The 13,104-nt window shown below is 34.4% G+C and overlaps 2 protein-coding genes across 4 annotated transcripts in view; one reads left to right on the top strand and one right to left on the bottom strand.

Moving 5' to 3' along the window:
* The window catches only part of Nrx-IV (neurexin-4), a 283,070-nt gene that overhangs the window by 223,191 nt on the left and 46,775 nt on the right, over positions 1-13,104 (bottom strand). The window lies entirely within an intron of this gene.
* The window catches only part of LOC145678651 (V-type proton ATPase 116 kDa subunit a 1-like), a 127,545-nt gene continuing 118,106 nt past the window's right edge, over positions 3,666-13,104 (top strand). Inside the window, exons 1-2 of the mRNA XM_081749023.1 lie at positions 3,666-3,881; positions 11,148-11,324. Of these exons, the coding sequence (XP_081605149.1) occupies positions 3,765-3,881; positions 11,148-11,324 (294 nt within the window). The 5' untranslated portion in view covers positions 3,666-3,764. The remainder of the gene's footprint in view (positions 3,882-11,147; positions 11,325-13,104) is intronic.

Genomic DNA, 13,104 nt, shown 5'->3' with positions numbered 1-13,104 from the left:
AATACATGAAACTAACTTATTTGACATGTCTTTCTCACCTCCCATGGTTAAAGCATTGTGCAACATCCATATGTCACATTAAATTGACACTTTCTTACTTCCTTAATTGACACAATGATGAAAATACGTGACAGCTACATAAGAGCTTCTCATACGTTTACAAAAGCTTCTTATTCGTTAAACAATGGACCCCCTGCCCCAATGGTATGTGGACAAACTTCGATATGACTACAGCCTCCCCCACTTCCTGATCCTTTCCCCCACTGGTTACCTCACCTTAGGACATGCCATTATTTCATTATAGGTGTCTTCTTTCTTTAGAATTAGTTTCTTGAATACCAAGACCAACTGCGTTCAAGATTAACAAAAAAGACTTGTGTGGACATGCTTTGAAGCTTCTTCAGTTATTTCTGGGCACTTGAGGGATGAATAAGCAAGGAAGAAACAAGTTTCTTAAAGGCTTGGGGAAAAACGGTAAGTAATCAGCATAAATTGTATAAATTAATATAAAATTGTATTAAAATATATGATAAAACATTCAAGAGGAAATTTACATTCATTTTCGTGAGATTTTGGGAACATGGGTAAATTTTTTGGTACAAAATGGCGGATTTTAGCCTCATTTTCGTGAGATTTTGGGAACATGGATAAAGTTTGGTAGAAAATGGCGGATTTTAGGGCGATTTTCGTGAGATTTTGGGAACATGGGTAAATTTTGGTACAAAATGGCGGATTTTAGGGCGTTTTTCGTGAGATTTTCGGAACAAGTTCGTGAGAAGTACGTGCTATACTACTATGATTGGATAATTTTGATTTACTTTAAAAGTCATGACTTGCTAGCGAATGCGAATGGAAACGTGAAATTATAGAAAAGATACAATAGGATAGAAGTGCACTTGTGGATCTTAATATTCATATATATCATATAACTAAGTATTCATACATATGAACATTCAAATCATTATCCAATTTTATTTAAACAATTTACCAAAGAAAAATCAATGTTAATTACCATATAAACAAGCAATAAAATGCACATAATATTGCTACAATTTAGTTGGGATATCAATTGGACATTACTTTGAATCAGTTGACTTTTTGTCTTCAGTAATCAGAGTCCGTCTGCGCAACGTGTCGCTTAATTAGATTCTTATCGATGAATTATCCTAACTTTTGTGTATATTATTTAATCTACCGATAGGCCAAAACTCTTGCTTTTACAAAAACCTTTACAGATGTGCAACTACAATTCGTTTCAGTTTACAAAGTGCCTATCCAAACAATTATCATCGAACAACTAATAACATTGAATTTATATTTTATTTAAAATGCAACTCCCAAATTTGCATTTCCACAGACATGAATATTATTCTAAATATTAGGACTCGATACCAAATATAGTTCTTATTTTGACCCTTTCTACATCAATTATATAACAATGTCTTAGTATATGATGAGTAGTTAGCTCAAAATGTTATGCAATAAGATGCATTATTTTTTCAATAAAATAAAATAAATCGATAAAATAAAATGGATCACTGACATGCAACTGGATTTGTAGTTATTGGACGAAAATTAAGGCACGTTAATTCTTCATTCCGTATGGGAACGGAGAATCAAACAATACCAACAGTCTCAACCCGATTGGGGAATGAAGTAAAGAAATCGACGGATGACATTTGCCAAAATAGTCCGGCCTTGAGTCATAATGGGGAAGAAATAAATTAACTATATTTCCTACCTTCTCACCGCAATTGGTCGACATTTCTTTTTATGACTGCTTCTTACCAGGCACGTACTTTCTTCTTTGCGTCAGACTTGTTAACTCTTTAACAATTTGAATTTTAACTCTCAATTGCTCAGCCTGTGTGTGGGCCACGAGGACAGAAAGAAACGGGATCTATTGTCCAGAAAAGTTGTCCTTCCGTTACCTGCGATCGAAGCTGATTGAATCGCAAAGTAAAGATGTTCATTAAAAAAAAAAAAAAAAAAAGTGTTCTGGCTAACTCAAATTTTAATATCGAGTTGATTGTACATAATTTACATATGTAATAATAATTGCTTCTAGGCGATTGTCACAACATGCGACAATAATTTGGGACATGAGTGTACCTTACCAACGGACCAAAGAATTTTTTTAGGTGACTTGGACCCATGTGGCAACAATGGTGCCAGCTACAAAAGATCTTGAAATTCGGTTAGGGATTTTTTGTAAATTTTCACTCCTACATTCTCCTAAAAGATTTCCCTCCCGTTGACTGCAATGTAACTTACACCAAAAATAGCCACATCCCTCTTCTAAACAAACGAGGCCTTAACCATATCAATTGGGTAAATAGTTTGAGCAATAAGTCAGTAACTGAAAATGTAGGAAAACGCCAAAAAATGACCTGGGTCCGAAAGAGTTAAGCATGTTTCTGGAGATAAAACGTCTTTGTACATACTAAATATTTTTTCCACATTCACAGAAACCAGTGGGACAAATTTTGTTTACACTAGGACAACGGATTATATTATGGAAAGTTTTTCTCTTTCTTTTTGCGGCAAATCCATTTAACTGTTACCTCACCAAGTAAATACACCACCACTGTTATGGCCATCACGGTTATCTGTGCTGTGCTCAAGGTGACGGTGATGATGAGAAATTTATGAAATGATGGAATGAAGAAAGTGGGAGGAAACGTGAGCCCGAGAAAACCCACGCACACAGTGTTTGTCCACAACAAAGTTCACTTGGCGGGAGCTGGGATCGAAACCGGTTCCCCAAGCACCAGAGATGAACGCTCTGCCACTGAGCCACCGCGGCCCCAGAAACCCCAAAATATTATAAAATGTTTTTCATCTTACAGGTTTTATTCTTCTGCGTAAACACTTAATTTAGTTCTAACGTAGTATTCAATAGTTTATGTAGCAACCAGTGGCGTATTTGGGATTTTCTTTCGGGAGGGCCTATGCACAACACGTGAATGAGCACTTACATTTTTCCTTTTAGGTGCCGACAAATTTTAATGAAATTGTGCATATATGAAATTAATTTGGGGGGCTTGAGCCCGATAGCCACCCCCTAAATACGCCACTGGTAGCAACTATTTGGTTAGTAAAACTTGAGCATCTTTTCAGAACCAATGATATTTGAGACATGAATGTACAGTATGAAGCAGCACCTGAACTACCGTAATTGGTTCAACTTTTATATTACAGGAAATCAAACCTGAGACAATGTGCATCAAAAGTATAAGCGCTAGCCACCACACCAATGATTAGGTGTATGACAAGCACTAGTTACTATTTAAAAAAATTAATTTTTCATTATACTTATTCCAATGTTTTTTCTTCTACTCTCTTAAGTCCATTACATGAAAGTGATGATGAGTTACATTGGACACAATAGGGCTAAGCTAATTCCAATTCGTTATACGTAGGTTTAACTGTTAAATGTAATAATTAACTACGAAAACGGTCTCCTACAGTCATTTTCACAATAAGCCGTGACGCAACTATCAGGCGGGAAAATGCAGGAAGACACTTTATCACTCATTTTTTATCTGGAAAATACAATACAACGAAATAACATTATCATTTTCTTCTACGATCCATTTCTTTATCTCTTATCAACACCTGATTTTGAGAATTATCAGTGACGAAGTTTTATCTAAGGCGTTGAAGCCAAAAAGATCAGCTTCATCCACTTCTATTCTACCTTACGTCCTGAAGTGATTCTTTTTTCATGTATTTTAAAAATTAAATTTCACTCCAAAACCGCCATGGGGTCCATATTTCGCAGTGAGCAGATGAGTCTTCTGCAACTGTTTCTTCAGCCAGAGGCAGCATATGCAACTGTTGCAGAACTCGGTGAAACAGGATTAGTACAATTTCGAGATGTAAGTAATCCTTTGGTTTGGCTATCATGTGATATTACCTTATCACTCATATATTCCGACTTCGCTCTTACAAACATAGACATTAGAAATAGTGTTCTAGTATGTGATTACAATGGAAAAGTATAATCAAATCTGTTACTAAATATTCCATAAAGAAATGAACTGAGTATTTGTGTATCGTTTGAGGAAATGTCGTATCTTTTTCAGTGTCTGAGTAAGATTTGAGCAAACATTCAAACCAAGAAGTCAAATGACTTTCAGATAATCATCCATGGAGAAAAATTATACTGAAAATCGAAATTTCCTTATTAGTCTGTGTGATATTATTATTATTATGTAAATAAGTTAATCCAATAATCGAGATTTGAAAGCAATTAGATACAACCATAAGTAATTACATAGGAATTGTAAAATAACAATGATTATTAAAGAACTGTTATAATGAAAATTTCAAATGAAACAGTAAATATCTATTCTTCGGTACTTTGTTCCCATGATGTTCGGCAGGTACTACTAAATCTTCTGTTTTCAAAGGCTCCAACCTGTCATGTTATGTCACTGTCTTGACGTACGGTACAGCATTCATGCTGTTTATATATATATATATAAACTTATGGACTGTGAGCTGTCTCTTCATACTCCTTGCTCGGTTGCTACATAAATTGATGCACCAATGATGTTTGTTTTTACTCCTAACCTCCCTTCTCCGCAATTACAGAAGAAAGACTTCTTCTAGCTCTTTACTAGTGGGTAACGTTCCCATTATAGCCGACACGTTCCCACGTTGAATGGCTATGCTTATGCGTTGAATCAGGAAACTTTTTGCTCGATTATCTCCTGATTTAATTGATAGACGGTGGCCGATTTCTTTTATAAATTTGAGGCCTTCTTCTTCCCAAGAACCGCTAGACTCAATTGCTATTGCGACAAAGCAATAGTTATCGAGTAGATTGCTATATTTATTCCTTTTTTCTTTCGCTCTTCGAGCAGCTACGAGTCCAGCTTGTACTGAGGCATATTGTAGGTTGGAGGGGGCATAGGTGTCTGAACATGTGAAGTCCCAAATCAATGCCTTTCCTTTCTTCCAAGGTACTAATGTCATATTATTATTATTATTATTATTATTATTATTATTATTATTATTATTATTATTATTATTATTAACTATTCTGCATTTTGACAGGTCCTGGGACTAATGAGTTCTTTTTTTCAATTTTAGATTTGGACCTGGAAATGTTTCTTTCATGTTTCTCGATCTTCAGCTTCCTCTTTTTAACTCCCAATATTTTTTTTACTATTGTTCAAATCATCGATCAGTTTCTTCTTATTATTATTGCTGGCTTTCCTTCCATATTTCCTTCTATGGCGATATGAAGAAGATAATTTGTTCGCAAGATGTGTCAAATCCAATTGGCCTTCCTATGAAGAATGCTAGCTAGAAGCGTTCTCTTCACCCCTATCCGCTTCAAAACATCTTCGTTTGTTACTCTCTGTCCATTTTATCTTCTCCATCTTCCTCCAATACCACATTTCGAAGTCTTCTAAATATTCCTTCTTTAACTTCCGTATTGTCTCTGACCCATACATAGCGCTATATATATATATATATATATATATATATATATATATATATATATATATATATATATATATATATATATATATATATATATATATATATATATATATATATCACTTGACAAACTTCTTCATTAGTCCAGTATTAAGCCTAAGTTAAGAGTGATAATTTCTTGTTGAATACTTCTTTGGCTGTGGCAATTCTTGACCTCATCTCTTGGTACAGTAAGCGTCAAAATACTTCCCAGATACTTAAAATGATCGATCTCTTCAAGTTCTCTTTGTTCTACTCTGACCCATAAGAGCGCGTTTCCACGGGATATTGTCATGACTTTCGATTTTTCGATGTTGAATTCTATTCCATATAGTTTTCCAGTGTCAAGTATTTTGTCAATCATCTCCTATATATCCTCCTTCGGTTTTAGCGTCAATAACCTTTTATACGTAGAGACAATTTGATTGTATTTTTAAAGAAAACATAGTAACTTATATTTTATATGAGATATTACTAGCAATTAAATATCTACGTCTACGTTGTGAAGACGTAGAAATATCAGGTTCTCTAAAAAGTATTGAACCTTTGAAAATCAAAATTGAAAATACTTTATTATTATTTAAAAATAACATTATGAAACCACATGTATACCATTTCATTTTATGACTTACCATTTTCCCGGTAAACATCATAGAACTTCTGGGCTTTTCATAGGGATCTTTTGAATCTAATTTAACACAATTCAGAGAGTTCTGTAGAGAACGAAACAAATGATTGTCTGACGGTGCAAGATTCAACTACATTAGTGGATGCATTAACACCTCCCAGTTAAGTTTTCTCAATTTCTGACGGGTAATTAAAGATGACTTGGTCTGGCGTTGTCAGCGTGGTATAAGAGAGTTTTGTGTTGACCAGTTCCGGTCGTGTCTTTTGAATTGTCATGAGCACTTGTGCTAATTGTTTACAGTCCAGGTCTAAGTCTGTCGTTCTGCCTGGTGGCAGCAGCTCGTGATGCACAATGACCTTCAAATCCCACCAAACGTGCCGGATAAACTTTCCGACAAACTGAAGAGCTTCTGATTGCTTCGGCTAGGAGCTTTTTAGCACATTTTTGTCCTAGATGATTAACCACTTCAGAAATAGTTCGAGTTCCTTACGTTTCAGTAGAGATTCAGATAGAAATTCGATGGAGGAAATATTTTAAAGTCAAATCATGTATCACCCAAACGTAGAGCTTGTTTTTGTGGTCATTTTTCTCCAAATGGTTTAACATTGTCTTTAACATTGTTTGGTTATGGATGTTCAGGTCATTGAAGACGTCATGACTGCTTACATGCCACTGTTGTTCGACTTTTGCAAGGCTTGTGTATACTTCACTTTTGCTGTGACTGATCGTCCATTGCAAAGAAAGCGGCTGAATCACGTTTTGGCTTTTTTTTTTTTACTCACGTATCTTGCCCATAAAAACAGCATAAACTTCTTCATGGGCATGTGCAGCATTTGCACCTTGATCGAAATGAAAATATAAAATGTAGTGCAGTTTTGCGCCAAGTTCACTTATCCTTACGGCGCAATACCTTCCTTATGATTCTAAGAATTTCTTTTTTTCTTTTCTTTCTTTTCTTTTCTTTCCTTTCTTTTTTTGTGCATATTACTAGCTTCAACTGTCAGCTGCCAAATGACATCCGCTGCTACTCATAGGCCAATACCCTCGAAATTTGAGATACTAACGTCATCTCGTGCTCGATACATTTTAGATAATTCGATTTTTTTTTAACGAACAAAATTTAGTTCATTGTACTCGGGACACATTTTCTGCTAGCCTTTGATAGTACTAAACTAATTATTCCGCCTGCTGTACACTATAGGTCAAAATCTTCCCTAATTAAAAGCTATAGTCGTTTTTATTCAAATTTATTTTCTGTTTTGAGTTTGTCCACTAATCATACGAAACTTCGTAACGATTTCGTAATACACAGTAATGTATTAATTTAAATCATTGAATAAATAAATGAGATAGCACGTAGTCGTCAAAGGCAGGCAAGCGATAACGCAGGTAGCGACATCTATCAAAGTATCACTGTTGGTTATTAGGAATTACCGTGATGCACAGAATAAAGGAGTGAGACCTTTGCGTTATTGGGATTTTAATGAGCAATGTATTTTACAGAACAGTTCGTACATAATATTGACCTTATAAGACACTGTTGTAAACGTTAAAAAAAAAAAAATATATATTTTCAGAGCGAAGAAATAAAACAACTAAACTGGCTCTAATTTAAGCTTGTTCAGACTTGATGTCGTAGTAATTACGGAAGCAGTAATTACCGGGAGCCTCAGATCCCAAAATCATTAAGAGCATGCTATCTTTCTTATGATTACACAAATACGAATATCGAGAAACACGCGAACTTTTTTCTTCCATTAGGAAACAAAGTGGTTCGGTGGTAAAGCACTCACTTGTGGTACGAGATAATCCTCCTTCGATCGCAGGTTATGAGTTTGTAGTGGACAATATATATATATATATATATATATATATATATATATATATATATATATATATATATATATATATATATATATATATATATATATACAGGGTATCTCAAAAGTCCCCTCACATAGGGTAACTGTTATTATGAGAGTTACAACAAAAAGTAAAATGGAAAACCGTCTCCAAATATGATGTTTTCAATCTAAAGTGAAGGAATTTTTAAAATCGGACCAGCCGTTTGGGCTGTATACTCCTTATGCGCCCAATGTTAAAAATGCAACTTTGCCATTTACCTGGATCCACAACATAAGTGAATGAAGTTACTGTCTTTTATGCTAACGTGTCGATGGCCAACCCACATTTCAAACAGTAACTTTATTCACTTATGTTGTGGGTCCAGATAAATGGCAACGTTGCATTTTTATTTAACATTGGGCACATAAAGAGAGTACAGCCCAAATGGCTCATCCGATTTTAAAAATTCCTTCACTTTAGATTGAAAACATCATATTTGGAGACGGTTTTCCCTCTTAAATTTTGTTGTAACTCTGATAATAAAAAGAGTTGGCCTAAGTCAGGAAACTTTTCAGACACCCTTTATAATCGACTGGATTTTCGGACAATATGCCTGGTGTCTGTAGTGGATGTGAAAGGGAAATAGCAGAGGGATTTTTAAGAAACTAATAAACAGGGACGTCATTTAGGGGGAACAAGAGGGGGAATTGCCTCCCCAAGAGTTTGGGAAATACACATACTTTAATCGATTGTCTACTAATATACTAGTACAGAACGTGAGTCTTATATAGGGGGTGAACTTGCCCCTCCTCAAACGCTCCTGCTAATAAAACTTAGTTTTCTGATTTTTTCAGTATTGCTTTACCAGCACTGATGTCCAACAATGAAAACAAAATAGAAATATACCATTATATACATATTGAGTACATTTCATTTTGAATTATGTAGGTGCCAATAAACAAGCAAAAAAAAAAAAAAAAAAAAAAAGTTTTGCAGTTACCTGTAATATTATGAACCTCATGACAAGAACCTCTCAAAGACTCAACTGACTTGCCAGATAACAATAACACTCCAATTTGAAAGATAATTTTCAAATAACGTAATATAATTGGTTCAGAAATATAAAAATCCTGTAGTGAAGTTGGACAATCTGTGGTCCGTGAGACATTTTATTTCTATTACATATATCTTATTATGGTATTCATACCAGGGATATTTGCAAGGTAAATTATCTAAGTTTCAACCAATTGAGAATACTGATTTTTTTTTCAATTAAATTGCCAAACATCAATGTAAAAGCATTAACCCTTCATTTTGAAAGTTGATATACATTTCCTTAGATTAAATTACAAAATTGCTTTTTTTTTTTTTTTTTTTTACAAATTTACAGTGAATTTATAAGAAAGTGTGATATTTTTATTGATAAAAATGTAATTTTGCACCATTTCATATTAGAAATTTTACTTTATAGGTGTAAATTGATTTACATAGAAGAGTGGCAAACAGATTGCCACTGTTTTTTTTGTAAATTTATCTATGAAATTTTTTAGAGTATAGAATATAAAAAGATAGGAAAAATAATAAAATTACAAAACAAGAGCAAAAGATATATGCAGAATACATCTCACTGTCAGTATCAAGAATTTAAGTTATCAATATGCAAGCAGTATCTCGTCCAACTTTTCATTCGGATAATAAACTCGATTAGGTGCACACCCTGTGATCCCCGAAAATCAATATATATAATAAAAGTAAGTTTGTTTGTCCGTGCGTGCCACAAAGGCTCTGAAACCAAGACCCGGAGCCCCATAGTAGTTATATGCTATTGTAGCCCTGTATCTCCCATTTATGAAGAAGGTCTCGCTTTGGACCAGCAGAGGTCCTAGAAGGAGAAAACGCCCTAGCAACGGTGCTACTGTGCTATATATATAAAAAAATGATGATTAAATTTTAACGACAATGCGTGCATTTCTTTATTTTCAACTTCAATGTTGCTTTTCTTTCTACACAAATCATTATTGATCGAATATTCCAGAATGTTCTAGAATTAATCCAAAATGACGGACATTACTGTAAAATCCATATTTTTCGGGGTCGCTGAGCTCAATGGTGAAATTCAAGAAAGTGTTTACTTTTAAATTTAGCTCCTATCAGCTAAGGAAAGGAGCCCATACTAAAAAGGGTGCCGAGACATGTAAAAGGACCCCTAAAAGGACCGATATTTATGTGAAATCCATAGTTTTGTCTACATTCACGTTTTTTTTTTTCCTGTTTAATAGTAGATGGTTTTATTATGGTTAAAAACAGGTTAGTTAATGGTTGTATTAAGTATAAACCGTGTTTACTATTAAAGTCATCCCAATGGAAACACATCTACTTTGTCGGATATGCATTCACACAAAATAGATCCAATTTTAGAAATGTTTAATTTTCTTTTAGTTGTTCAGTTTGTTTACATAGATATTTTATCTGACCCGTGCGGAGAACGGACATTTCAGCTAGTCTAAAATAAATAAATAGTAGATTAGATTCAGTTTGACATTTAAGAACCTGCTTGAAGCGAGAAGCGAAGCGTCTAGTTGCTTTCTTTAGATATGGTAATTTTGTAATCTTTCTAAATGAACAATCCAAGGGCGCCCATCAGGGGGGACAAGGTGGAGCGCTTGCCCCCCTAAGAGGAAATTGTACTTGCGAATATCGAAAACCCAATAGAATTTTTACATTAGTTACAGCAAAATTTGAAAATATATTTGAAACCTCGCTTATACTTGCTCTCCTTCCTAGGAAACCACAACACGGGCGCCCTTTGAACAATCCATGAAATACAAATCAAGATCATTCATATTTACTGCTTTAAAAGCATAAAATGCCTAATACTGAAATATCATACTATACATCTTAGTGAAGCAATTTTTGTGATGTGCACTTCTTTGATATCAAACCGCTACTTAATGAAAAAAAATGTTTAAAAAAAGCTCAAGCAATTTTTCAATAGAGGTCACACTATAATATGGATTTGGTCATACCATAGGCAACCAAATTAACTACATACTACATAAACGACAAAGATACATTGTAAGTTATGTCACAGTAGATTTCGATTAGGTCTGAAAGAGTACACGTTTACATGTATTCTTGACATTGTAATTGCTAAGACAAAAGATTTATTGATTTATTTCAGTTAAATAAGCATACGAGTGCTTTCCAGAAGAGGTTTGTAACCGAAGTACGACGATGTGATGAATTACAAAGAAAATTACAATACATTCAAGAACAACTTCAGAAACAAAATATTGAAGTTCAAGAAGTTGTGGATGCACCAAAAGCTCCAAATCCAAGAGAATTAACAGAATTAGAGGTATGATAGTAACATATTTCAAACAATAAGTTATTTTTAAAATCAGCTGTTCAAGCGCTTCATCTACTGCACTTTTTGCATTTAACATAGGTATATAATGGCATTTTTGATAGTTTATTTTTGTCCCGTACTTTATTAGATATTCAAATTAATCTGTATATAGATTTATTTAGCATATGCCTAGTTACGTATTAGAGATTTTATTTATTTATTTATTTATTTATTGCATTACGTCCAACTTAGTTGTTCGTACGTATGCTACCATCAACCTACTTCTTTTGATGTCTAAAATTGATTAAATTCTTAAAGTGTCTTCATATAAGTTCCAATATCTGCCTTAATACGTATATTTAGAATCTTCAAAATCAAAATCACATGATTCTGTCTTTACATAATCCTTATTCAAAAAACTACGTGACATCTATTCTTTCATCAAATTTTTTCAAATCAAATCTGATTTGACTTCATTCTCTTCGATTTGAGGTTTGGAAAATGTTCATCCTCGATTTAAAGTTCGAAATATCTGCTCAAACTCTCTAGTCCAAACCTACCTCATACCAAACTTGTCTCAATCTTATAAAGTTGATTCTTTATATTTCTTATACCTGGTATACTTTTCCTATGTACTTCTGATATATTTTCTAAGCCAAACTAATTGCTCAAGTTTTCTAAGCAGTATTTTCGCATTAAGTCAAAAAGTAACCCACGGTAATGGTAAGCACCAGAGAAATGAAATTTTGTAAGTAGAAGAAGCATTACTCATTTACCATCTAACCTATACTTAATTTTTATTTCCTTTTGTTTCAAGCCAAACACCACAGATGATCAACGTCATACTCTACTATGCCAATACACAGTAATTAATCAAATTCCTCTACAAATCCGGAGGTAGCTCTGCAACCTCAATTTACGTCTATAAATATAACACAATGAATCTAAGTCATGTATTCTTCTCTCAATAACTTCATAAGTTTCGGCGTTATAATTATAGCAACTAGGACCTGTCACGGTCAGATAAACCGTCAATCGTCACAGCCGATGAAAATGCACCAGTCATTGAAGAAATCATCACACATGCATCACGAGAGATCGTGGTGCAAACAGATATGACAATAAGATCAGTGCAAGCTCTAATCCAACGATTGGAATTCAAGAAATATTATGTTCGCTGGGTTCTGCGGTTCTTCACAAGGGAGATGATGCCAATTAGAAGAACATATGTGGCGATCTTCGACAACGTTTGTCTGGGGATTGTCTAGAATGCTTTCCTGTAGTTATCGTGTGTGATGAAACCTGACTGTTTCATTTCGATCCTGAGAGTAAAGAGCAGCCGTTTTAATGGAGGCATTCATGATCGCATCGAAAGAAGCCATGACATGCCAGGTCACACAACAAATTGAGGGTTATATTCTTTAGGGATCATATCGAGGTGATTTTTGTAGTATTCCTCGAAAGCGGAACAACCATTAACAAAGAACGATATTATTCATCCTTGGACAAGCCTCAGCGTACCTTACGTACAAAGAAGCCAGAGTTACAGCAAGGGACATCAAGTTCCCTCACAATAACGCAAGACTACATGTACATATGACAGTTCAGAAGATTGGCCAACTGGGATGAACAATGGCGCCACAGCCTCAATACAGTCCCGACCTACTGCAGGTTTTTTTTTTTATTATTATTATTTTGAATGATCGAAAGCTCATGTGAATCGAAAATAGTTTCGAGATGACAACGAGCTCATTGCGTGTGTGTGGAAGAGTTGTGTAAGGACCGCTCT

This window comes from Thermobia domestica, chromosome 2 (assembly GCF_964235325.1).
Source record: "Thermobia domestica chromosome 2, izTheDome1.hap1.1, whole genome shotgun sequence".
Lineage (NCBI taxonomy): Eukaryota > Metazoa > Arthropoda > Insecta > Zygentoma > Lepismatidae > Thermobia > Thermobia domestica.
This window is presented reverse-complemented; position numbering and strand designations above follow the sequence as displayed.